The sequence below is a fragment of the Rattus norvegicus genome, chromosome 6 (genome assembly GCF_036323735.1).
Source record: "Rattus norvegicus strain BN/NHsdMcwi chromosome 6, GRCr8, whole genome shotgun sequence".
Taxonomy (NCBI): Eukaryota; Metazoa; Chordata; class Mammalia; order Rodentia; family Muridae; genus Rattus; species Rattus norvegicus.
The window spans coordinates 126160017-126187355 of NC_086024.1; the positions used below are offsets into that span (position 1 = coordinate 126160017).

Below are 27339 nucleotides of genomic sequence, written 5' to 3' on the forward strand. Positions count from 1 at the left end.
GTAAATCTCTGATGAAAATAAAATTAAGGATCTTTTAGACCCAATCTCCCAGTCTTATCCCAAGTATTGCAACAAAACATTAGTAACAGCCTTCCTTCCCCTGCTGCTGCCCAAATCTGCTGTGGATCCCACAAATCATCCCTTCCTAACCTCCTTCCTGCATTCCTCGCTGTTTTCCAGCCCCAAACTCCATCAACCACTTCCTACCAAACTGCAGCGCCCCTCTGCCCAAAACGACGACGACGACGACAACAACAACAACAACAAAAACAATAACAACAACAACAACAAAAACAACAGCAGCAGCAAAACCGATATGTTGCCCATAGGCCTTTCATTATGTTCTCCCAACACAATCCCTCAGTCTCTTATCCAGTTTTGTACCAGAACAAATTTGGAATCCTTCCTGCTCCTGTCTCATGTGGGTCCCCCTTGTAACCTTTATCCACGCACACATTGATTTGTCCTAGACCCCAACTTCAGCAGGCAACCCCTGGGAACCCAAGTGCTGATCCTCCCTGGGCAACAAGTAGGCTTAAAGCAGACCTACATATCTCCTATTGCTCCTGATATCCAATCTTCTAAGTCTTATCCCCATCTCTGTAGCAGAAAACCTGCTGTGATTTCCCTTTCTTGTTTGACACTCATCCGAAATGGATCACAATGTCTTTCTTCTCCAACCTTCCTTCGGACAATTTATTTCAGTATCACAGCCTCCAAAACCAGCATGAATAACCTTAGCAGGCCAAGGAAACAGAGGAAACAGAAACCAAAGAAAAAAGAGGATACTTCAAAATGACAAATTCAGAAATCAGCACCTAGACTTTTAATCACCACAAACTCGGATTCTGAGACAGCAGCATAAAAAAACACAATTAACATCAGCTAGGGCAATATGTATCCACTAGAATTCAGTCATCCTACTACAGAAAGTCCTGAATATTCCAACATAGCAGAAACACAAGAAAATAGATCTTAAAACAGTCTTTATAAATATAATAGTGGTCCTTAAAGAGGAAATAAATATATCCTTTAAAAAATCCAGAAAGGTCTCCAGTGCACAGGGACCCAGGAGAAGGAGGGGCAGGGGCCTTCTGGTTGCTGCACTCATGGAGAGATGAAACCCAGCCCCGAGGAGTGACTTCAGGCCGAAGACCAGAGGTAAGACCAACTTTTCTGCTCCAAGTGACCTGCCTGGTGGACTCAGGACAAAGGCAAAATACCTCTGGTACTCGACACTTCCGGTTTCTAGCTGTTGCCCAAACCTCGATGATCCCAGCCCACAGCTCCCTACTCCCAAACCCCGTGGGAGAGAGAGCTGATCACCCAGATGTATGGGCACTCCTGAGACTGCAAGGTAGGAGAGACCGCCAGTACTGCCCACCTTTGCCCACATCCCTGGCTCAAGAAGAAACTGTATAGGGTCTCTGGGCACAGGAAGATAGGGGCAGTCAAGCTGCAGGAGCCCTGTGGTCGAGACCGCACCCAGATCTGAACATACTTGGTCAAACAGCTCCCTGCACCCAAATCCCGTGGGAGGGAGTTAGACCTTCAGAGGGGCAGACACACATGGGAAACCAGAGGAAACTACTCTCTGCCCACATTTCTGACTCTAGAGGAAAAGGCCTAGCACCATCTTGGCCCCCTGCGCACAGGGACCCAGGAGAAGTAGGAGCAGGTCCTTCTGATTCCCACACACAGGGACACTGAAAGCCAGTGGACAGGAACAATTACACACCTGAAAGCAGAACATTATGTTCCCATAACTGGCTGAAAGAGAACAGGAAAACAGGTCTTCAGCACTCCTGACACACAGTTCTATAGGACGGTCAAGCACCTGTCAGAAATAGCAGAACAAGGTAACACCAGAGACAATCTGATGGTGAGCGGCAAGCACAGGAACCCAAGCAACAGAAACTAAGACTACATGGCATCATCGGAGCCCAATTCTCCCACCAAAGCAAACACTGAATATCCAAACACACCAGAAAAGTAAGATGTAGATTTAAATTCACATTTGATCATGATGCTGAAGGACGTCAAGAAAGACATGAAGAACTCCTTTAGAGAAATGTAGGAAAACACAAGTAAACAAGTAGAAGCCCTTAGAGAAGAAACACAAAAATCCCTGAAAGAATTACAGAAAAACACAATCAAACAGGTAAAGGAATTGAAAATGGAAATAGAAGCAATAAAGAAAGCACAAAGAAGATACCGCCTAGACCTAAAGGGACCTGATCCACAGCTCCCTACACCCAAATCATGTGGGAGGGAGAGCTAAACCTTCACAGGGGCAGACATGCCTGGGAAGCCAGAGGAGACTACACTCTGCCCACATTTCTGACTCCAGAGGAAAACACCCAACGCTGTCTGGGACCCGGTGCACGGGGGCCCTGGGAAAAGGCGGCGCAGGCCCTCCTGGTTGCTGCCCTCACGGAGAGCTCAAAAGCAGGTCCCAGGAGCAACTTCAGCCTCGGGACCACAGGTACGACCAACTTTTCTGCTCCCAGCGACCTGCCTGGTGGCTTCAGGACACAAGCCCACAGGAACAGCTGAAGACCAGTAGACAGGAAGGACTACATGCCTGAAAGCAGAACACTCTGTTCCCATAACTGGCTGAAAGAAAACAGGAAAACAGGTCTTCAGCACTCCTGACACACAGGCCTATAGGACGGTCTAGCCACTGTCAGAAATAGCAGAAAAAGGTAACACCAGAGATAACCTGATGGCGAGAGGTAAGTGCAGGAACCCAAGCAACAGAAACCAAGACTACATGGCATCATCAGAGCCCAATTCTCCCATCAAACAAACACTGAATATCCAAACACACCAGAAAAGCAAGATCTAGAGTTAAAATCACATTTGATCATGATGATAGAGGACTTTAAGGAAGACATAAAGAACAACCTTAGAGAAATGCAGGAAAACATAAATAAACAAGTAGAAGCCTACAGAGAGAAATCACAAAAATCCCTGCAAGCATTACAGGAAAACACAAACAGGTGAAGGAATTAAAAATGGAAATAGAAGCAATAAAGAAAGCACAGAGGGAGACAACCCTTGATATTGAAAACCAAAGGAAGAGACAAGGAGCCATAGATATAAGCATCACCAACAGAATACAAGAGAAAGAAGAGAGAATCTCAGGAGCAGAAGATTCCACAGAAATCATCGACACAACTGTCAAAGATAATGTAAAACGGAAAAATCTACGGGTCCAAGACATACAGGAAATCCAGGACTCAATGAGAAGATCAAACCTAAGGATAATAGGTATAGAAGAGAGTGAAGACTCCCAGCTCAAAGGACCAGTAAATATCTTCAACAAAATCATAGAAGAAAACTTCACTAACCTAAAGAAAGAGATGTCCATAACCATACAAGAAGCCTACAGAACTCCAAATAGATTGGACCAGAAAAGGAACTCCTCCCATCACATAATAGTCAAAACACCAAATGCACAAAACAAAGAATATTAAAAGCAGTAACGGAAAAAGGTTAAGTAACATATAAAGGCAGACCTATCAAAATCACACCAGACTTCTTACCGGAGACTATGAAAGCCAGAAGATCCTGGACAGATGTTATACAAACCCTAAGAGAACACAAATGCCAGTCCAGGTTACTGTATCCAGCAAAACTCTCAATTAACATAGATGGAGAAACCAAGATATTCCATGACAAAACCAAATTTACACAATATCTTTCTACAAATCCAGCCCTACAAAGGATAATAAATGGTAAAGCCCAACATAAGGAGGCAAGCTACACCCTAGAAAAAGCAAGAAACTAATCATCTTGGCAACAAAACAAAGAGAAGAAAAGCATACAAACATAATCTCCTATCCAAATATGAATATAACAGGAAGCAATAATCACTATTCCTTAATACCTCTCAACATCAATGGTCTCAACTACCCAATAAAAAGACATAGTTTAACAAAATGGATATGCAATGAAGACCCTGCATTCTGCTGCCTACAGAAAACACACCTCAGAGACAAAGACAGACAGTACCTCAGAGTGAAAGGCTAGCAAACAATTTCCAAGCAAATGGTCTGAAGAAGCAAGCTGGTGTAGCCATTCTAATATTGAATAAAAAAGATTTTCAACTAAAAGTCATCAAAAAAGATAAGGAAGGACACTTCATATACATCAAAGGAAAAATCAACCAAGATGAACAATCCTAAATAGCTATGCACCAAATACAAGGGCACCTACATACATAAAAGAAACCTTACTAAAGCTCAAAGCACACATTGCACCTCACCCAATAATAGTAGGAGATTTCAACACCCCACTCTCATCAATGGACATATCATGGAAACAGAAATTAAACAGAGATATAGACAGACTAAAAGAAGTCATGAACCAAATGGACTTAACAGATATTTATAGAACATTCTATCCTAAAACAAATGGATAAACCTTCTTCTCACCACCTCATGGTACTTTCTCCAAAACTGAATATATAATAGATCATAAAACAGGCCTGAACAGATACAGAAAGATAGAAATAATCCCATGTGTACTATCAGAACACCACTGGCTAAAGCTGGTCTTCAATAAGAATAAGGGAAGAACGCCCATTTATACATAGAAGTTGAACAATGTTTTACTCAAAGATAACCTGGCCAAGGAAGGTAAAGAAAGAAATTAAAGACTTCTTAGAATTTACTGAAAATGAAGGTACAACATACCCAAACTTATGGGACACAATGAAAGCTGTGCTAAGAGGAAAACTCATAGCTCTGAGTGCCTGCAGAAAGAAACAGGAGAGAGAATATATCAGCAGCTTGACAGCAAACTTAAAAGCTCTAGAACAAGAAGAAGCAAATACACCTAGGCGGAGTAGAAGGCAGGAAATAATCAAACTCAGTGCTGAAATCAACCAAGTAGAAACAAAAAGGATTATACAAAAATCAACAGAACCAAAAGTTGGTTCTTTGAGAAAATCAACAAGATTGATAAACCCTTAGCCAGACTAACCAGAGGACACAGAGAGTGTGTCCAAATTAACAAAATCAGAAATGAAAAGGGAGACATAACTACAGAATCAGAGGAAATTCAAAAAAATCATCAGATCTTACTACAAAAGCCTATATTCAACAAAACTTGAAAATCTACAAGAAATGGACAATTTCCTAGACAGATACCAGGTACCGAAGTTAAATCAGGAACAGATACACCATTTAAACAACCCTATAACTCCTAAGGAAATAGAAGCAGTCATTAAAGGTCTCCCAACCAAAAAAAAGCCCAGGTCCCGAAGGGTTCAGTGCAGAATTCTATGAGACCTTCATAGAAGACATCATACCAATACTATCCAAACTATTCCACAAAATTGAAACAGATGGAGCACTACCGAATTCCTTCTATGAAGCCACAATTACTCTTATACCTAAACCACACAGAGACCCAACAAAGAAAGAGAACTTCAGACCAATTTCCCTTATGAATATCGACGCAAAGATACTCAATAAAATACTGGCAAACCGAATCCAAGAGCACATCAAAACAATCATCCACCATGATCAAGTAGGCTTCATCCCAGGCATGCAGGGATGATTTAATATACGGAAAACCATCAATGTGATCCATTATATAAACAAACTGAAAGAACAAAACCACATGATCATTTCATTAGATGCTGAGAAAGCATTTGACAAAATTCAACACCCCTTCATGATAGGAGTCCTGGAAAGAATAGGAATTCAAGGCCCATACCTAAACATAGTAAAAGCCATATACAGCAAACCATTTGCTAACATTAAACTAAATGGAAAGAAACTTGAGGTAATCCCACTAAAATCAGGGACTAGACAAGGCTGCCCACTCTCTCCCTACTTATTCAATATAGTTCTTGAAGTTCTAGCCAGAGCAATCAGACAACAAAAGGACATCAAGGGGATACATTGGAAAAGAAGAAGTCAAAATATCACTATTTGCAGATGATATGAGAGTATATTTACACGATCCCAAAAGTTCCACCAGAGAACTACTAAACCTGATAAATAACTTCAGCAAAGTGGCTGGGTATAAAATTAACTCAAATAAATCAGTAGCCTTCCTCTACACAAAAGAGAAACAAGCCGAGAAAGAAATTAGGGAAACGACACCCTTCATAATAGTCCCAAATAATATAAAGTACCTCGGTGTGACTTTAACCAAGCAAGTGAAAGATCTGTATAATAAGAACTTCAAGACTCTGAAGAAAGAAAGTGGAGAAGACCTCAGAAGATGGAAAGATCTTCCATGCTCATGGATTGGCAGGATTAATATAATAAAAATGGCCATTTTACCCAAAGCGGTCTACAGATTCAATGCCATCCCCATCAAAATACCAATCCAATTCTTCAGAGAGTTAGACAGAAAAATTTGCAAAATCATCTGGAATAACAAAAAACCCAGGATAGCTAAAACTATCCTCGAAAATAAAAGGACTTATGGGGGAATCACTATCCCTGAACTCAAGCAGTATTACAGAGCAATAGTGATAAAAACTGCATGGTATTGGTACATAGGCAGACAGATAGACCAATGGAATAGAATTGAAGACCCAGAAATGAACCCACACACCTATGGTCACTTGATTTTTGACAAAGGTGCCAAAACCATCCAAATGGAAAAAAGACAGCATTTTCAGCAAATTGTGCTGGTTCAACTGGAGGGCAACATGTAGAAGAATGCAGATCGATCCATGCTTATCACCCTGTACAAAGCTTAAGTCCAAGTACATCAAGGACCTCCACATCCAACCAGATACACTCAAACTAATAGAAGAAAAATTGGGGAAGCATCTTGAACACATGGGCACTGGAGAAAATTTCCTGAACAAAACACCAATGGCTTATGTTCTAAGATCAAGAATCGACAAATGGGATCTCATAAAACTGCAAAGCTTCTGTAAGGCAAAGGACACTGTGTTTAGGACAAAACGGCAACCAACAGATTGGGAAAAGATCTTTACCAATCCTACAACAGATAGAGGGCTTATATCCAAAATATACAAAGAACTTAAGAAGTTAGACTGCAGGGAGACAAATAACCCTATTAAGAAATGGGAGTTCAGAAGTAGACAAAGAATTCACAGCTGAGGAATGCCGAATGGCTGAGAAACACCTAAAGAAATGTTCAACATCTTTAGTCATACGGGAAATGCAAATCAAAACAACCCTGAGATTTTACCTCACACCAGTGAGAATGGCTAAGATCAAAAACTCAGGTGACAGCAAATGCTGGTGAAGATGTGGAGAAAGAGGAACACTCCTCCATTGTTGGTGGGATTGCAGACTGGTACAACCATTCTGAAAATCAGTCTGGAGGTTCCTCAGAAAATTGGACATTGTACTACCTGAGGACCCAGCTATACCTCTCTTGGGCATATACCCAAAAGATGCTCCAACATATAACAAAGACACATACTCCACTATGTTCATAGCAGCCTTATTTATAATATCCAGAATCTGGAAAGAACCCAGAAGCCCTTCAACAGAGGAATGCATACAGAAAATGTGGTACATCTACAGAATGGAATATTACTCAGCTATCAAAAACAATGACTTTATGAAATTCATAGGCAAATGGAGGGAACTGGGAGATATCCTGAGTGAGGTAACCCAATCACAGAAAAACACACATGGTATGCACTCATTGATAAGTGGCTATTAGCCCAAATGCTTGAATTACCCTAGATGCACAGAACTCATGAAACTCAAGACAGACGGTCAAAATGCGAATGCTTCACTCCTTCTTTAAAAGGGGAACAAGAATACCGTTGGCAGGGAATAGGGAGGCAATGTTTAAAACAGAGGCAGAAGGAATACCCCACATGTAGCCCATACATATACAGCCACTAATCTAGATAAGATGGATGAAGGAAAGAAGTGCAGACTGACAGGAACCGATGTAGATCTCTCCTGACAGACATAGTCAAAATATGGCAAAAACATTGTCGAATGCCTGCAGCAAACCACTGAACTTAAAATGGGGCCCCCGTTGAAGGAATCAGAGAAAGGACCGAAAGAGGTGAAGGGGCTTGAGACCCCATATGAACAACAATGCCAACCAACCAGATCTTCCAAGGACAAAGTCACTACCCAAAGACTGTCATGGACCGACCCTCAGCTCCAACTGCATAAGTAGCAATGAATAGCCTAGTAAGGGCACCAGTGGAAGAGGAAGCCCTTAGTCTTGCCAAGGCTGGACCCCTAGTGAATGGGATTCTCTGCGGGAGGGCAGTAATGGGGATAGGATGGGGAACACCCATATAGAAGGGTGTTGTTGTAAAAATATATAAATAAAATAATTATAGTTGTCTTTTACCCGCTAAGTCCGCACCGGGGTGTCCCAAGATATCTGCTAATTATTTTGGCGGAAACACATCCCAGCCGCACACTTTCTTACACTCAAACCCTCACATAAAAGAACACACAACCCCAATAATCTTTGACCCAATTGGTAAGATATAATTGACCACGTAAACATAGAAAGCCTGGTACCATCCATCCCTTAGGAACATTGATAACAACCTGTAAATACACAGAGCAGAATCTTAACATTACCTGCCATGGCTTCTCACCCTCTCCTCTTCCTGTCTCCTCTCCCTTTCTCTTTCCTTTCTGTCCTAGTCTCCTCCTCTTCCTTCAAACTTCTCTCCTGCCCATCCTTCCTTCTCCTCCAATGATAGGCCTTCTTCTATCCTGTACCAGCCCCTCACCTGTACTTTACAAATTCAGGTGAATTCACCTGAGTTCTGAGTATGAGACTAAGCAGCTGTCCTTGGGGCCGTAGAATTAGCATCAAAATACAGAAAACTTCAGGGCAAACCACAACAGAAGGGGAGGCGGAGGGATTAGGGGGATGTTGGCCTGGAAACCAGGAAAGCGAATAACATTTGAAATGTAAATAAGAAATACCCAATTTAATAAAGATGAGAAAAAAATCTGTAAAAACACAATGTAAGGATATAATTAAACTGCCTGAGGATCCAGCTATACCTCTCTTGGGCATATACCCAAAAGATGCCCCAACATATAAAAAAGACACGTGCTCCACTATATTCATCGCAGCCTTATTTATAATAGCCAGAAGCTGGAAAGAACCCAGATACCCTTCAACAGAGGAATGGATACAGAAAATGTGGTACATCTACACAATGGAATATTACTCAGCTATCAAAAACGAGTTTATGAAATTCGTAGGCAAATGGTTGGAACTGGAAAATATCATCCTGAGTGAGGTAACCCAATCACAGAAAAACACACATGGTATGCACTCATTGATAAGTGGCTATTAGCCCAAATGCTTGAATTACCCTAGATGCCTAGAACAAATGAAACTCAAGACGGATGATCAAAATGTGAATGCTTCACTCCTTCTTTAAAAGGGGAACAAGAATACCCTTGGCAGGGAAGAGAGAGGCAAAGATTAAAACAGACACAGAAGGAACACCCATTCAGAGCCTGCCCCACATGTGGCCCATACATATACAGCCATCCAATTAGACAAGATGGATGAAGCAAAGAAGTGCAGACTGACAGGAGCCGGATGTAGATCGCTCCTGAGAGACACAGCCAGAATACAGCAAATACAGAGGCGAATGCCAGCAGCAAACCACTGAACTGAGAATAGGACCCCCGTTGAAGGAATCAGAGAAAGAACTGGAAGAGCTTGAAGGGGCTCGAGACCCCAAAAGTACAACAATGCCAAGCAACCAGAGCTTCCAGGGACTAAGCCACTACTCAAAGACTATACATGGACTGACCCTGGACTCTGACCCCATAGGTAGCAATGAATATCCTAGTAAGAGCACCAGTGGAAGGGGAAGCCCTGGGTCCTGCTAAGACTGAACCCCCAGTGAACATGATTGTTGGGGGGAGGGTGGAGAGGGGAACACCCATAAAGAAGGGGAAGGGGGAGGGGGATGTTTGCCTGGAAACCGAGAAAGGGAATAACATGTATATAAGAAATACTCAAGTTGGGACTGGGGATTTAGCTCAGTGGTAGAGCGCTTACCTAGGAAGCGCAAGGCCCTGGGTTTGGTCCCCAGCTCCGAAAAAAAGAACCAAAAAAAAAAAAAAAAGAAATACTCAAGTTAATTAAAAAAAAAAAAAAAACCAAAACCACTGAAGACTTGAAATTGGAAACAAGATCTGTAAAGAAAACCCAAGCCAAGGGTTTATGGAAATGAATATTTAGATTTGAAGAGGAACTACAGAGGCAAGCTTCTTCAAAGGAATATAAGAAATGGAAAAGAGAATCTTAGGTATTGAAGATATGATAAAATAAATTGATGTCAATTAAAATAATGTTAAATCTAAAAAATTCTGACAGAAAACATCCAGAAAATGTGGGACACTATGAAAAAACTAAACATAAGCATAATAGATGTAAAAAGAAGGAGCCTAGCTCAAATATCCAGAAAATATTTTCAACAAACTAACTGAAAAAAATAGATGCCTATAAAGGTACAAAATGCATAAGGAACACCAAATACATTGGACCAGAAAATAAAGTACCCTTATCATGTAATAATCAAACACTAAACACATAGAACAATGAAATACTGTTAAAAGTAGCATGGGAAAATGACCAAGTACATTAGGATATAGGGGCAGAACATTCAGAGATATACTTGATATCTCAAATGAAGACTCTAAAAGCCTGAAGTGCCTGGATAGATGTGCATTTTAGAGACCACAGATGCCAGCCCAGAGAAGTGATCCATCAAAAGGTCTGACCACCATAGATGGATAAAATAAGATATTCCTTTGATAAAGTTAAAGTTCATCACTATGTATCTACAAATTGGACCCTATAGAAAGTGCTAGAAGGAAAACTACCTCCTGAGTATGTTAACTACACCTATGAAGACATGGGGAATGGATAATCTCAGAGCAGCAGAATCAAAAGAAGGCCTCCTGTGCCCGCTACAAACACATTCATACACATGGCACCCACCACACCAAACACATCAAAAGTAACATGATCCAATAATCCTGAAAGTGGATTTTTAGTAAATAAAATAGCTTTCATAAAGTTAATGCAGGGTGTGTCTAAGCATTTTTAGTGAAGAGTCTCAGTGATGCAGTTAGAATAGTTTCAAATTTTGATTATTTGTTCTCTGTCACAGACCTAAATGCCACATCAGCTAATTTTTAGTTTTAAAATAGTCACCAGGCTCCCCACTTATGAAAATTCACAACTAAATAAATGGCTGGCAGATGACTCAATGGGTAGTGTGTGCCACTCAAGTGTGAGTAACTGACTGCATTTGGATCTTAATACCCAAGTGCAAACCAACTGTGGTATCACTAACCCATCAGCCCAATGCTGAGGGCAGAAGAGACTGATCCTGGGAGTTGTTGGCTAATCTAGGGAAGATGGTGACATCTAGGCTCAATGTGACACCTTCCCTCAGTAATAAGGCAGAGAAAGAGTTGAGGAAAACATTGTGTTGTTAACTACTGGCCTATACATAAACCTGCATTGGTAAGCACACCTGCAAACACACACCTGCACACACACTTCCACATGTCTGTACTGGCCACCCCATATACACAAACACAAAATTAAAAGACTCACAGATACTCTGAAAACAAAAGCAAAATTATTATACTGAAATGGGATTGTTCACAGGAAAATTGAAACTTCAAGTTTAACATTTTGAGACTTTTCCTGAGGAAAAACAAAGAAAACAAAAGACCTAAACTCAAAGAGAAATAGTAACAGTCAGATACATTCGCATGAGACTAGTCATTGTAAGCCAAAATAGCTGCATGTATTACAGACACCCATGATCAGACCATCATCCTATTAATAATTTTTACTTGTGATGAGAAAAGTTAGTGAGAAAAACAATTATTTCAGAAAGTTTTCAAGTTTAGAAATGAATCACCTAAAAACAACAGAAAGCCCACATACACATGGAAGCTGAACAATGCTCTACTCAATGATCACTTTTAAGAAGAAAAAAGACAGAAATTAAAGACTTTTAAAAATTTAATGAAGGGGTTGGGGATTTAGCTTAGTGGTAGAGCGCTTGCCTAGCAAGCCCAAGGCCCTGGGTTCGGTCCTCATCTTTGAAAAAAAAATAATGAAAATGAAGGCACAGCATACCAAAACTTAGGGGACACAATGAAAGCAGAGCTAAGAGGAGGCACTCATGGCTCTGAGTGCCTCCAAAAAAACTGGAGAGAACACACACTAGCAGCTTGACAACACACCTCACCTGAAAGCTCTAGAACAAAAAGAAGCAAATACTCCCAAGAGTAGTAGATGGCAGGAAATAATCAAACTCAGGGCTGAAATCAACAAAGCAGAAACAAAAAGGACTATACAAAGAATCAACAAGACCAGGAGCTGGTTCGTTGAGAAAATTAGCGAGATAGATAAACCCCTAGCTAGACTAACCAGAGGGCACAGAGACATATCCGAATTAACAAAATCAGAAATGAAAAGGGAGACATAACAGAAACTGAGGAAATTAAAAAGTCATTAGATCCTAACACAAAAGCCTATACTCAACAAAACTGGAATATCTGGATGAAACGGACATTTTCTAGTCAGATACAAGGTACCAAAGTTAAATCAGGATCAGATAAACCATCTAAACATTCCCATAAACCCCTAAAGGAATAGGAGCAGTTATTAAAATTTTCCCAACCAAAAAAAAAAAAGTCCAGGACCAGAAGGTTTAGTGGAGAACTCTATCAGATCTTCAAAGAAGATCTAGTACCAATACTGTCCAAACTATTTGACAAAATAGAAACAAACAGAGCATGACTGAATTCCTTCTATAAAGCCACAGTTATGCTTATATCTAAACCACACAAAGACCCAACAAAGAAAGAGAACTTCAGACCAACTTCCCTTATGAATATCAATGCAAAAATACTCAATAAATTTCTTGCAAACAGAATCCAAGAGCACATCAACATAATCATTCACCATGATCAAGTAGGCTTCATCCTGGGGATGCATGGATGTTTCAATATACAAAAACCCATCGGTGTAATCCACTATATCAAAAAACTCAAAGAAAAAACCCCACAAGATTATCTCATTAGGTGCTGAGAAAACATTTGACAAAACTCTACACCCATTGAGGGTAAAAGTCTTGGAAAGATTTGGAATTTAAGGCCCATAACTAAACATAGCAAAAGCAATATATAGCAAACCAGTAGCCATCATCAAACTAAATGGAGTGAAACCTGAAGCAATGCCACTAAAATCAGGGACTAGATAAAGCTGCCTACTCTCTCCAAACCTATTCAATATAATACTCGAAAACCTAGCCCGAGCGATTGGACAACAAAAGGAGGTCAAAGGGATACAAATTGGAGAGGAAGAAGTCAAAATATCACTATGTGCAGATGATATGATAGTATACTTAAGTGACCCCAAAAATTCCATCAGAGAACTACTAAACTTGATAAACAACTTCAGCACAGTGGCAATATAAAATTAACTCAAAGTAGGGAAAAGATATGCTTCACGATTGTCACAAATGGTAAAAAATACTTTGGTGTGACTCTAACCAAGCAAGTGAAAGATCTGTATGACAAGAACTTCAAGCCTCTGAAGAAAGAAATCGAAGATCTCAGAAGATGGAGAGACCTCCCATGCTCATGGATTGACAGAATTAATATAGTAATTGCCAAAAGCAATCTACAAACTTGAAGTAATCCCAATGAAAATTCCAAACTAAGTCTTCATAGAGTTAGATAGAGCAATTCTCCAATGCATTTGGAATAACAAAAAACCGAGGATAGCGAAAACAATTCTCAACAATAAGAAAAATTCTGGGGGAATGACCATCTCTGACCTTAAAGTGTGTTACAGAGCAATCGTGATAAAAACTGCATGGTATTGGTACAGAGCCAGGCACGTAGATCAATGGAATAGAATTGAAGCTCCAGAAATGAACCCACACACCTATGGTCACTTGATCTTTGAGAAAAGAACTAAAACCATCCAGTGGAAAAAAGAGCATTTTCAACAAATGGTGCTGGTTCAACTGGAGGTCAGCATGTAGAAGAATGCAAATCGATCCACTCTTATTGCCCTGTACAAAACTCAAGTCCAAGTGTATCAAGAACTTCCACCTAAAACCAGATACATGCAAACTAATAAAAGAAAAAGTGAGGAAGAGTGTCAAATACATGGGCACTGGAGAAAATTTTCTGAACAGAACACCAATGGCTTATGCTCTAAGATCAAGAAACAACAAATAGAACCTCATAAAATTGCAAAGCTTCTGGAGGCAAAGGAAACTGTCAATAGGACAAGATGGCAACCAACAGATTGGGAAGAGCTCTTTACCAATCTTACATCTGATAGAGGGCTAATATCCAATATATGGAAAGAACTCAAGCAGTTAGACTCCAGAGAATCAAATAATTCTATTAAAATGGGGTACAGAGGTAAACAAAGAATTCTCAGCTGAGGAATACTGAATGGCTGAGAAGTACCTAAAGAAATGCTCAATATCCTTAGTCATCAGAGAAATGCAAATCAAAACAACCCTGAGATTCCACCTCACACTAGTCAGAGTGGCTAAAATCAGAAACTCAGGTGACAATAGATGTTGGTGAGGATGTGGAGAAAGAGGAACACTCCTCCATTGTTGGTGGGTTTGCAAGCTGATACAACCACTCTGGATATCAGTCCGTAGGTTCCTCAGAAAATTGGACATAGAAGTACCTGAGGACCAAGCTATGCCATTCCTGGACTTATACCCAAAAGATGCTCCAATAGATAACAAGGACACATACTCCACTATGTTCAGAAGTCTTATTTATAATAGCCAGAAGCTGGAAAGAATCCAGATGTCCTTCAACAGAGGAATGAATACAGAAAAATGTGGTACATCTACACAATGGAATATTACTCAGTTATTAAAAACAATGACTTCATGAAATTCTTAGACAAATGGATGCAACTGGAAAAAAATCATCCTCAGTGAGGTAACTCAATCACAAAAGACACACATGACATGCACTCACTGATAAGTGGATAGTATCCCAAAAGCTCAGAATACCCAAGATACAATCCATAGACCACATGAAGTTCAAGAGATAGGAATAACAAAATGTGGATACTTCAGTCATTTTTAGAAGGGTAACAGACTACTCACAGGAGGAAATACGGAGACAAAATGTGGGGCAGAAACTCAAGGAAAGGCCACCCAGAGTGCGCCCCACCTGGGGATTTACCCCATATACAGTCACCAAACCCAGACACTATCGTGCCAAGAAGGAGCCTGACAGGAGCCTGATATAGTTGTCTCCTGAGAGGCTCTGCCAGAACTTGACAAATACAGAGGTGGATGCTTGTAGCCAATCATCAGATTTTGCCTGGGGATCCCAACAAAGGAGTTAAAAAGACTGAAGGAGCTGATGGGTTTTGCAACCTCATAGGAAAAACAACAATATCAACAAATCAAACACCCCAGAGCTCTCAGGGAGGAAACCATCAACCAAAGAGTACATATGGAGCGACCCATGGCTCCAGGTGCATATGTAGCAGAGGACAGCCTTGTTGGCCACCAATGAGAGGAGAGTCTTTGGTCCTATGAAGGAGCGATGCCCTAGTGTAGGGGAGTGCCATGGTGGGGAGATGGGAGGGAGTGGGTGTGTGGGGAACACCCTCATAGAAGCAGAGAGAAGGGGGATGGGATAGGGGTTTTCCCCAGGGAAAAGTGGGAAAGGGGATAATAGTTGAAATGTAAATAAAGAGAATATCCAAATCAAAGAAAAGAAAAAAATATAAAAAACAAGAAAACAGAATAGAAATGAATCATTACCATCATCTTCTCCAGGTGATCCGGAGTTTGAAATGTGATGGAACGCTAGAGTCTCTCAGACCAGAAATCCTAACATAGAATGGCCATAGTAGCACCCATAACACATACATCGCTTGTTCTTTTTAATGTGCTATAGCTAGGGTTGGGGATTTAGCTCAGCGGTAGAGCACTTGCTTAGCAAGCGCAAGGCCCTGGGTTCGGTCCCCAGCTCCGAAAAAAAAAGAAAAGGAAAAAAAAAAGGTGCTATAGCTAGATTTCTTACCGGCAGAGTTTTGATCATATTGAAACCATGGCTGTCCTTGTGAACTCCACTAATCCAGTCTTCAGGTGGTATGTTCCTGCCAGGACGGTGCTGCATAGTCCTGAGGTAACTGCAGCTGCTCTTTATGGTTGGGAGCAGTGATATAACCAAGCATGAAACTGATCCCTCCCAAAAAATCAGTGCTAGTGTAGTGGAACCCTGTAAAGATCCAAAAATGAAATTTAGTACCCCAGAAACATCCAAACTATACTGTTTTTAAAGATCCAGAGAATGATCTATGGTAGTTGTATTTTTGGTTATAAATGCATGACTTTATTAAGCATATAACATGCTAGAACAAGAAAACAACTAAATGACAAGTTAGAGAGATATAAAACATCAAGTCAGGTATACAAAATTCATGTCACAAGTTGTCTCATTTTGTGTTTGTTAGTTTTTTCTTACACTCGTGTGGTGTGTTTTTGTGTGTGTGTGTGTGGAGTGTGTGTGTGTGTGTGTGTGTGTGTGTGTGTGTGTGTGAGAGAGAGAGAGAGAGAGAGAGAGAGAGAGAGTGTTGTGTGCAGCTCAGAGGACAACTTGCATGAATTGTTTTTTCTCTTTTCCTTGACCTTTCAAGTGATGGGACTATAAGTGTGCATTAACATGCCTGGTGTATATGGTACTGGGTTATAACCCTGGGCTTCATACATGCCTAACAAACACTTCCCCAAGTGAGCATACATAGTGTTTGTCTTGAAGTATTAGATATTGCTAGTTTTCTCATATTAGTATGTCATATATGTCGTGACTTAGATACTTATTTTCAAGTCCTATCTCTATTGAATTTGGATGTTTGTGAGGGAAATTGGTCTGAAGTTTCTTTCTTTGTTGGGTCTTTATGTGGTTTAGGTATAAACATAACTTTGGTTCATAGAAGGAATTGTGTAGTGTTCCTTCTGTTTCTATTTAGTGGAATAGTTTGGGAAGTAGTGGTATTAGGTCTTCTTTGAAAGTCTGATAGAATTCTGCACTAAAATCATTGGGTCCTGGGCTCTTTCTGGTTGGGGAACTTTTAATAACTGCACCTATTCTTTAGAGGTTATGGGACTGTTTAGATGGTTTATTTGATCCTGATTTAACTTTGGTACCTGGTATCTATCTAGAAAATTGTCCATTTCATCCAGATTATCCAGTTTTGTTGAGTATAGGCTTTTGTAGTAAGATATGATGACTTTTTAAATTTCCTCAGATTGTGTTGTTATGTCTCCCTTTTCATTTCTGATTTTGTAAATTTGAATTCTGTCTCTGTGCCCTCTGGTTAGTCTGGCTAAGGGTTTATCTATCTTGTTAATTTTCTCAAAGAACCAGCTCCTGGTTTTGTTGAGATGTGCCAATCTTTCTTAGAAGGGAGAACAAAGCCTGTCCCACATGTGCCCCATATATATATATATGTATACAGCTACCAAGACTAGATAAGATTGATGAAGCTAAGAAGGGCATGTTGACAGGAACCAGATATAGATGTCTCTTGAGAGACACAGCCAGAGCATGTCAAATACAGAGGCAAATGATAGCAGCAAACCACTGAACTGAGAATGGGGACTCCTGTTGTAGGAATTAGAGAAAGGATTGAAAGAGCTGAAGGGGCTTGCAACCCCATAAAAACAACAATACCAACCAACCAGAGCTTCCAGGGACTAAATAACTACCCAAAGACATGGACTGACCCACGTCTCCCACTGCATATGTAGCAGAGGATAGCCTTGTTGGACACCAATAGGAGGAGAAGCCCTTGGTCCAGCTAAGGTGGGACCACCAGTGTAAGGGAATGTCAGGGGGAGGCTGGAAGGAGGGGTGAATGGGGAGGGCAACACACTTATAGAAGAAGGGAGGGGGATGGGATGGGGCTTATGTCCAGAAAACCGGGAAAGGGAATAACATTTGAAATGTAAATATAAAAATATTCAATAAAAAAAGAAGGGGGAACAAAATAGTCACAGGAGGTAGAGGGCGGGAAGGACTTGGGAAAAAGATAGGAGGGGAAGGGAAAGAGAAGGGGAGGGGAAAAGGGAGCAGGTTCATGTATGGGAGAAGACAGGGTGATATTTCGAGGGTCAGGAAACTGATCAGAGGTGTGTTGCAATGGGGGATGGGAACTGGGGTAGCCACTGGTAAGTCACAGATGCCAGGAAAACAAGAAGCTCCCAGGACCCAGCGGGGATGACATTAGCTGAAACACCCAATAAATTGGAGAGAAAAACTGTAGAGACAATTTCCAGAGATTAGGCAAGGCCCCTGGATGAGAAATGGTGCCACCTACTCATCTCCAAAAATTTAACCTAGAATTGCTCCTGTCTAAAGGAAATATGGGGACAAAGTATGGAGCAGAGACTGAAGGAAAGGACATCCAGAAACTGCACCACCTGAGAATCCATCCCATATGCAGACACCAAACCCAGACACCATTGTTGATAGCAAGAAGTGCTTGCTGACAGGAGCTTGATATAGCTGTCTCCTCAGAGGCTTTGTCAGATCCATACCAATACATATGTGGATACTCACAGCCAAACAGTGGACTCTGCCTAGGTATCCCAATGGAAGAATTAGAGAAAGCACTGAAGGAGTTTATGGGGTTGCAACCCCATAGGAAGAACCACAATATCAACAAACCGGACACCACCAGAGTTCCCAGGGACAAAATCATCAACCAAAGCTACACATGGAGCGACCAGTGGCTCCAGCCACATATGAGTCAGAGGATGACCTTATCTGGCATTAGTGGGAGGGGAGGCCCTTGGTTCTGTGAAGGTTCGATGCATCTGTGTAGGGGAATAACAGGGCAATGAGGTGGGGGGTAAGTGGGTGGGTAGGGGACCACCCTCATAGAAGCAGGGGAGGGGAATGGGATAGGAGGTTTGCTGAGAGAAAACCAGGAAAGGGGATAACATTTGAAAGGTAAATAAAATAACCAATAAAAAATTTGGATGTTCATATCATCCTCTATTTGGAAGAAATTTTCTTCTATAATTTCTTTGAACAAATTTCCTATGCAATTTGATTGCACCTCAGTTTCTTTTCCTATCCTATGGATTCTTGAACTTGGTTTCATGATCAAACTTTCAAGTCACAGAGTCCTTGAAAATTAAGGCATGTGTGACTGGTTACTTTTGCCTTTAATTGCTGTGTGAATGTATTATTTCCAAGACATGATCTTCATTCTCACATGTTCTTTCTTCTGCTAGGTCAACACTACTGGCAATCCTTTCCACTATGTTTTTATTTGATGCATTTAAAATTTTCATCTCCAGTATTTCTAGTAGTTTTTTATTTGCAAAATCTCCTTTTCTTGATTAAATTTCTTGTCCATGATACCAACTATCTTTTTGAGCACCAGAACTGACATTTTTTTTATTCATATGCTTACTTGAGTCCTCCTTCAGATTTCTGGTCAGTTTTAAACATTTCCTTTGGAATCTCTGTCCTGGGTCTTTAACTATTTTGATATCTTTAAATCTGGTGACTCAAGAGTTGGGATCTTTTAGAGGTATGCTGTGTCTTTTCACATTGTGTTTTTGAGATGTGATTGTGTATCTACTGGGATGGATATGTTGTCTGATTTTATCTGGGATTCTTTTTGGTAGAGAGCTTTAACCCTCTGCTTTAGTTTTTGTTCTTCTTGAGGTGAAACAAACAAACAAACCCCTTGATACAAGCATCTTAAAAGGGAAAGTGGTTACTTGGCTTTCAGCTAACAGTTCTGGCTTATCATCATAGGGAGATCAATGTGTCAGGAACCTGAATATAGATAGTTACATGCCCTGCACAGGCAAGAGTAGACAGCAAGGACTACAGAGTGGCTCCATGGTTAAGAGAGCCCATTGCTCTTGTACAGGACCTTGATTCTGTTCCCAGAACCCACATGGCAGCACCCAACTATCTGTAATCCTAGGTACAGGGTATCCAACATCCTCTTTTGGCCTTTTAGAGCATCAGGCATACATATATGTATATACATGAAGGCAAAAGCATAAAAAATATAATCTCTTTAAAAAGAGAAGAGAACAATGAATGAACCTCCCCAGCTTAGTGCTCAGGTCATACATTTTTTTTTTTTTGGTTCTTTTTTTTCGGAGCTGGGGACCGAACCCAGGGCCTTGCGCTTCCTAGGTAAGCGCTCTACCACTGAGCTAAATCCCCAGCCCCTACATTTTTTATTCAGTCCATTGTCCAGCCCATGAAATGCTCCTGCTCTATCGAGGGTGTGTATTGTCCCCTCTGTTAGCCTAATAAAAAGAATTTTTCTTAGGCAGGATCTCTATATGAAGTTCATTGAGACTCATTTCCCAGGTGATTGTAGAATATATCAAGTTGATAGTGAAAGCTCACCATTACAATCTTAGCATTACAGAGGAAAGAAGAAACAAACTGATATATTAGTGGAATCATCAAACTAAATCATAAATATAATAAAATATATTAATTAAGGCCAAGTACTATACTATCAATAATCATATAGAGTAAAATGACCAAAAATAATGTAGAGTGAGGTTTGAAGTTCAAACTATTAAGGTAAAATATGAAATAATAAGGGGTAGAGGATGGGGGAAAGAAAAAAGAGGGGAAATAGAGAGACCTCATGATTAACAATTTAGAGAACACAAAACATTAACTTAGAAAAGAGGTTTAAAAATGTAAAACATAAAAGTATTTTTTCTTCATTTAAGATTCTCTTACTATGTAGTCCTTGGTGGCCTGGATCTAAGTATGTAGACCAGGCTAGCCTTAGACTCTGATATATCTGTATGCTCCTGCCCCCAGAGTGTTGGAATGAAAGGTATGTACCATTTCTGACCAGATCACATATTTCTAACTTTTATCCACCCTGCCATATAAAATACCACACATGTTAAATGTGCTTACTTATTCTGGGTAGAAGGATTAAGTTTGTATTTCACAGCTCTAAGCCAACATTTTCTTATCTAATAAACTGTTTTGTAATAATAATGACAAAAAATTCTTACTTTTAGAAAAAATTTGCCAGATACGTGAATGTTTAGATAATAATTAAAAAAGAGGTCAAAGAAACCTTGTGCCTTAACATCCAACAACGATGGGTTTCCAATCATCACAGAGACTGGAGGGATAGGATATGTTGACATACCTATGGAATCAGTGTCAACAGTTAACATTATTACATAACAAAAACTATACAAACAAGTTAATAATGATTGGCAATTTTAATAATCCTTAGAAAAATTTACCTTCAGAAACATTTTCCTCAGAGAATATTTTTTCTCTCCCATTCCTCCCTTCTCACCCAGGTTCTCAGATGGATAGCAAGGTCTCTTGGGAACTACTGGTTATGTTTCCAGTAAAATTACCTACAACTATGGAGCAGAGGAAGCTGATGCCTGTTAAATGACTACTAGTATCCTTGCAAAGTTTTGTGTGTTCTGGGAACTGAACTCAGTTCTCTGCAAGAGCACATGAGTGCTCCTTCAAAGATCTGTAGCGATATTTGTGATGACCTCCTCCAAAGACATTTAAGGAAGCAGAAAAACATACCAGCCTCTCTGACTCACACTTTTTAGGTTATCTAGGGGAGACTTTGATGTAATACTGTGTTCTGTCCTGTGATATTTCTAGTTGTCATGCCCAGTTATGAACAATGCACAACCTTGAACTTGAACTGAACTTGCTCAAAAATGTTCCCTTCTTACAACAGTCTTAGGTGAAGTATGTATAATTTTTTTCAGTAAGGACTTTTTCTGCTTCCGTTTTCTGCAGAGACATTGCTTAGGAAATTACTTCGACTGGATTCTTACTTGCTGGAAGAAGAAAGCCTTTCTTCACTCTGGCATCTCCTAGCATTGTTTATTAGACTTGTACCCACACAGAGGCAATTCCGAGGCAGAGCACAAAAGACAAAGAAATTCTGGGCCCCTTTTCTCTTAATAGTAAGTGTTACCCATGGAGATTAAACACTGTGAAGTTTGGATTTCATATAATATCTTTACATTTGGATTTCTGTAGATCGACTTCTACCAAAGTGTGAGCAGTAACAGTGTGCGTGCTCCTTAGCTGTAGATCCTTAAAAGCTTTGCTAAAAGCATTTACTTGAACTTGCAGATGTCTGAAGAGTGACTCAAATGGGATGAGAATTTGGATATCTATCTTGACATTCCACAACAGGCACCTAGAGACGTCTTTTGTTAAAAAGCATCAACTTCCACTAAGGTCCACCAGGAAACTAGAAAGACAAAAGCCTGGCACTCCCACCTACATTTCAGATCTGTCCTTTACTTTGGGCCAGACACCTGCTTAACTTTGCATGCACATATTAATTGTTCAAAGAATGTCCATGAACAAGTTATCAATCCTATAGGGAATAAAAATGATGCTCCATTTTCCATACACAGATATCTTAGGGCTTCATAGAAACATCAGATGCTGGGTCTCTCATCCCAAAGATTGACTCCTGCTTGTCTGCCTTTTGGTGACCCCTTTTCCAAAGCTAAGGCTTGTGAAAAATAAAGGTCTAGGATAAAGGCATTTGCTCTTTACAATACAGATGACCTGAGTCCCGTTCTGGGGACCCATAGTTTAGATGGAGACACCTTACTCTCAAAGGTTGTTCTCTGTTCCCCACACATGCACCGTGGTCTATGTGTGTAATCATAGAGCCTCACAAACACAAAACAAAGGTTAATAAAATCAAAACAATCCAGACAGCTTACTATGTGACTAAGTGCATGTATTAAGAGAGGTCAGGCTCTGGGACACGACCAAAGCTGATGCTGACACAATTATATCCCAGGGCAATGTTCAAAGTAACTGATGTCCAAGACTGAAGATTTGCAAAACGCGACGTGGGAATAATTTCCAGGACTGATGAGAGGAGGGGTGCACAAAGGGTGAGGAATTTGGGAAGTCAGATGGGAAGGACTGCACCTTCTGCAAAATCCAATCAATGGGAAGAGGGAGAGAGGCCTTCATTTAGGGCTATAGAATGGATGTTTCAGGCTCAGCGAGGCACCTGTCACTTTGTCTGGGTTGGCATCTGACTTCACAAATCTCTCACAGAGTCTCCAGAGATCTCTATTATGGAGTAGGAGGCCTGAAACCCCACAGTACCTAACCTATCTCAGGCCTTTTCAAAAATGAAGGTGGAAAGAAAGAGGAACTGATGCATTTTCTCTCACTCTCTCCACATGCTGGTCAGAACTCCATTCTCAATCATTGCCCTAAACCTGAAGAGGGGATAATAAGAACTGTGCACACAGACAGGAGCAATCATCTCATAGGACCTGGTTTGTCTCTTCTGGCTTTGGGAACATGAGAGCTCTGAACCAACATGTAGTCCCAGCACTGAAAGAGCAACTAGAGCACACCTAGACAGAAATTGCTTGATTATTTCTCCTGCTCCAACTCATCCTCTATTGAAACCTAAAACATGTCAGTGCTCTAAAGACAGACTCATACCTCTTTCTCTGTTTCTCTTCCCAGTGTTCCACACTGCCTTCATCCCTCTCTTCTGCTTTTCTCCAGTACACATTTCTTTAACTTTGGCATATTTAGACTTCTTTAGTAAACTAGTATGATGTCAAAATCCACTATTGTGTTCTAGAGAAGGCATAGGCAATTCCTTATCATGTCCAGCCTGCAACCCTACTGACTTCTCTGCCCACAGATACTCTTTTGACTTGTCTTAGTTCTCTCATTGCTCCTGTGACAAATACCCTGACAAGAGCAATGTATAGAAAGAAAAGTTTATTTTAGCTCACAGTTCAAGGCAATGTCTATTCTGGTGGGGAAGTCGGGTTGAAGCAGATGGGCATTTCATCCACAGCCAAGAAGCAGAGAACAATATGAATGCATACACAAATCCCTCAGAAGCATGCTCAGAGGCCTTTTCCCCAGGTGATTTTTATTTGTCAAGTTGACATCAGGAACCCCCACAAGCTCTGAGCTTGGGATGACAGAGCTTTAAGGAAGTAGCCCTTCCTTCTACAGGATACACACTAAACCTGATTCCTATCCACCAAGACTTGTCTGCTGACCATTGGTGACACTGAAAATTCATGCATGCATATGCGTGTAAGTATATATACATTGAAACCTTACTTAAATCTTATTGGTCACTAGCAGCTGCACTACTGTCCTGTTTAATAGGACAATTAATAGGTTTGGCAACCTCAAACAACGAGTACTTCTTGTTGATCATTCATCTAGCTCAACATAGCCCTGCTGTGAGTTCTCCCACTGGTCTCATCTATAATCTAGGACTTTTATCTTTTTTTTTTTCTTTTTTTCGGAGCTGGGAACCGAACCCAGGGCCTTGCACTTGCTAGGCAAGCGCTCTACCACTGAGCTAAATCCCCAACCCCTAATCTAGGACTTTTAATATACACACTCTATGCCTTCCTCTGTTCAATAACTCCCTTGCCATGCTGCCTGTAGTTGCCCCAGGACCCTGTCCTTTTTAGCTAGTATCTCTAATGGCTTAATACATCCCATTACTTCAGAAAAACTTTAGACTTGGACGTTTTGGTTTCACATACTTAAAATTCTTAAAAGTTCTTATAATTATTTACTAATTCATTCTTGTTGAGTGTATGTGTGTGTGTGTTCAAATGTGCATGTATGGATGCCATGGTGGGCATGTGCAGGTGATAGAGTCACTTTTGGGAGTTAATTCTCTCTTTCAACTGTGGGATCCAGAGGCCAAGCTTGGGTCATCTGAGTTGCATGGCAAGTACTTATACCTACTGAGCCATCTCATTAACCCTCACTCCTCACATGTGTTTCGTTTTGAAAGAGAGAGAGAGAGAGAGAGAGAGAGAGAGAGAGAGAGAGAGAGAGAGGAGAGAGACTGTGTCTGCAGATGAGTGTGGGTGTGCATACACATTAGATGGTGCTCTTGGGAAGGTCAAAAGGACCACTTGTGGGATTTGGTTCTAAATTCTCTCCTCCATTCTCTACTCTGTTGATCATGGTCTCAGGTGGCCGTCTTGGTAGAAATTGTCCTAACTTGCTGAGGCCTAGCTTCACACATTTTAAAATAGTTATGGGGAAATATAAAATATATAAAATATATAATATTTGGTGTAAAAGTTTTTGGCTTGAATTAGTACCTGAAATAGGGGCTGGAGAGATTGATTGCTCAGTGGTTAAGGGAACTTGGCATTTTTGTAGAGGAACTTGTTTGATTTCCAACCCTCATATGATAGCTTACACGTGCCATTGAGTTCCAGGGGATTTAAAAACCACTATGGGCACTGTGGGCAGACACATGGTGCAGATACATGCAGGCAAAACACTCATAGATACAAAATAAAAATAAACACATTCTTTAAAATTACCTAAGATAAATAATATTGTAAAAAAGAAATTAAAGCTTTCTTTTAGAATGACAACAAAAAATTATGCTAAAATATGACTAAAGTGTTTACTATGAATTTACCTTCATTTCTGCATTTTTCCCCTTTGGTTTTGTTAGACAGGGCTTTACTATGTAACAGCCCTGGCTGTCATGGAACTCACTCTGTAAACCAGGCTGGCCTAGAACTTACAAAGATTCATCATCATCTGCCTCCTGAATGCTAGACTAAAGGCATATGCTACTATTTGCCTGACTTATTTTAAAAATGAGTATTATCTAGATTTTAGGGTGATGAAAAACATTCAACATTTCTACAAAACATTTAATAAAAAGCTTAGAATATAACCATTATTAGAACATATCTCTGTTAGTAGTAGAATCCTAGCAATCAGGGAAGCGAAATTGAGTATCAAAGAGTATGTTTTATACTTAAGAAACACTTTTTTTTCAAGCTTACCTTTTGCAGTTGGAATAATCTTAAATTGAAAATTTAGTGTGTTTCCCACATCAATATACTTCACAAGATTAAGGGACATAAAATCAAGACTATCTTGTTGAATCCAATAATTACATGGCTTTGTACCTATGGTCCAATTCCGTCCTCTAATTGAGCCAAAGTTGTACAAGAACCAAGAACCTAATGGAAAGTTCAGTGTTGATTTTACTGTTTGAGGCATAGTTGCCAAGGCTTTAGCAGTCTGCATATTCTCAACTTCTGTGATCATGAAGCTGCTATGGCCAGGTATCAACACAGTCTTCTCTACATCTGTAGAAAGAAAGCCCTCCTGGATATCTGGAGATAAAAATGAGAAGATATGATAGAGAAGAAAACAGTTAATATTCCTTAGGCAAATATCAAACAATATCCTGATCAAAACAAGTGTTTCATCTGGATATTATAGTCATAGCCTCAGAACATATTTTCCAAACTTCAGTTACAATTAAATTACAGTATTTTATAGAAAGTTCATCAAGAATATGTCATACACAAAGCTATTCTATAATGTTTACTTTACAGTCATTGTATAAAATTCTGAGCAGAAAGGATGGAGAGATGGGTTAGTGGTTAAGAGCATTTGCTGCTCTTTCAGAGGACCCAGGGCTGGTTCTCAAAATCCTCTGACTTCTGCTGGTATGGACAGTTCACATACATGTATGAAAGCAAAACATGCATACCTATTAACTAAAATACATGAAGCAAGACAAAATCTCAGCAGGAAAAACTCCCAGAAGAATCTACCTTCTCTCTTTCCCCCATCCTGCTTTACCCATCTTTGCCCCATCTTTGCTATTCTTCCTCTTGTTCTTTGTGAGTAATAAATACACTTCACATTTAAAAGATAAATATTAGATTCATTAGGTTTATTTTTGTTCTCGTTGCACGTGTGTAAGTATACCACAAACATAATGGTGTTGGCAGAGAAAGAAAAGAATGCCTCAGTCTCCAGGGATAGAGGTAGAAATGGCTGTGAACTACCATGTGAGTGCTGGAAATTGAACCTGAATCCTCTATAAGAGCATCAAATTTTTTTTTTAAATCTTTATTAACTTGGTTATTTCTTTTTTACATTTCAATTGTTATTCCCCTTCCCGGTTTCCGGGCCAACATCCCCCTAGCCCCTCCCCTTCCCTTCTATATGGGTGTTCCCCTCCCCATCCTCCCCCCATTACCGCCCTCCCCCCAACAATCACATTCACTGGGGGTTCAGTCTTGGCAGGACCCAGGGCTTCCCCTTCCACTGGTGCTCTTACTAGGCTACTCATTGCTACCTATGAGGTTGGAGCCCAGGGTCAGTCCATGTATAGTCTTCATCGAATGCTTTTAACCACTGAGCTAGCTACCTTCCAGCCCTAAACATCAAATTAAAAACTCACCCTACTTTATAGTAAGAGACATATGAGAGAGAG

General features: G+C 40.3%; 1 protein-coding gene across 5 annotated transcripts in view; it reads right to left on the minus strand.

Annotated features, from left to right (window-relative positions):
• Catsperb (cation channel sperm associated auxiliary subunit beta) overlaps positions 1–27339 on the minus strand; it is a 378659-nt gene that overhangs the window by 11861 nt on the left and 339459 nt on the right. For all 5 annotated transcript variants that reach the window (XM_063262696.1, XM_063262695.1, XM_063262697.1 and 2 more), the window contains 3 exons: positions 25889–26224; positions 21071–21210; positions 16071–16268 (listed from right to left, as the gene is read on the minus strand). In XM_063262696.1, the coding sequence (XP_063118766.1) occupies positions 16071–16268; positions 21071–21210; positions 25889–26224 (674 nt within the window). The remainder of the gene's footprint in view (positions 1–16070; positions 16269–21070; positions 21211–25888; positions 26225–27339) is intronic.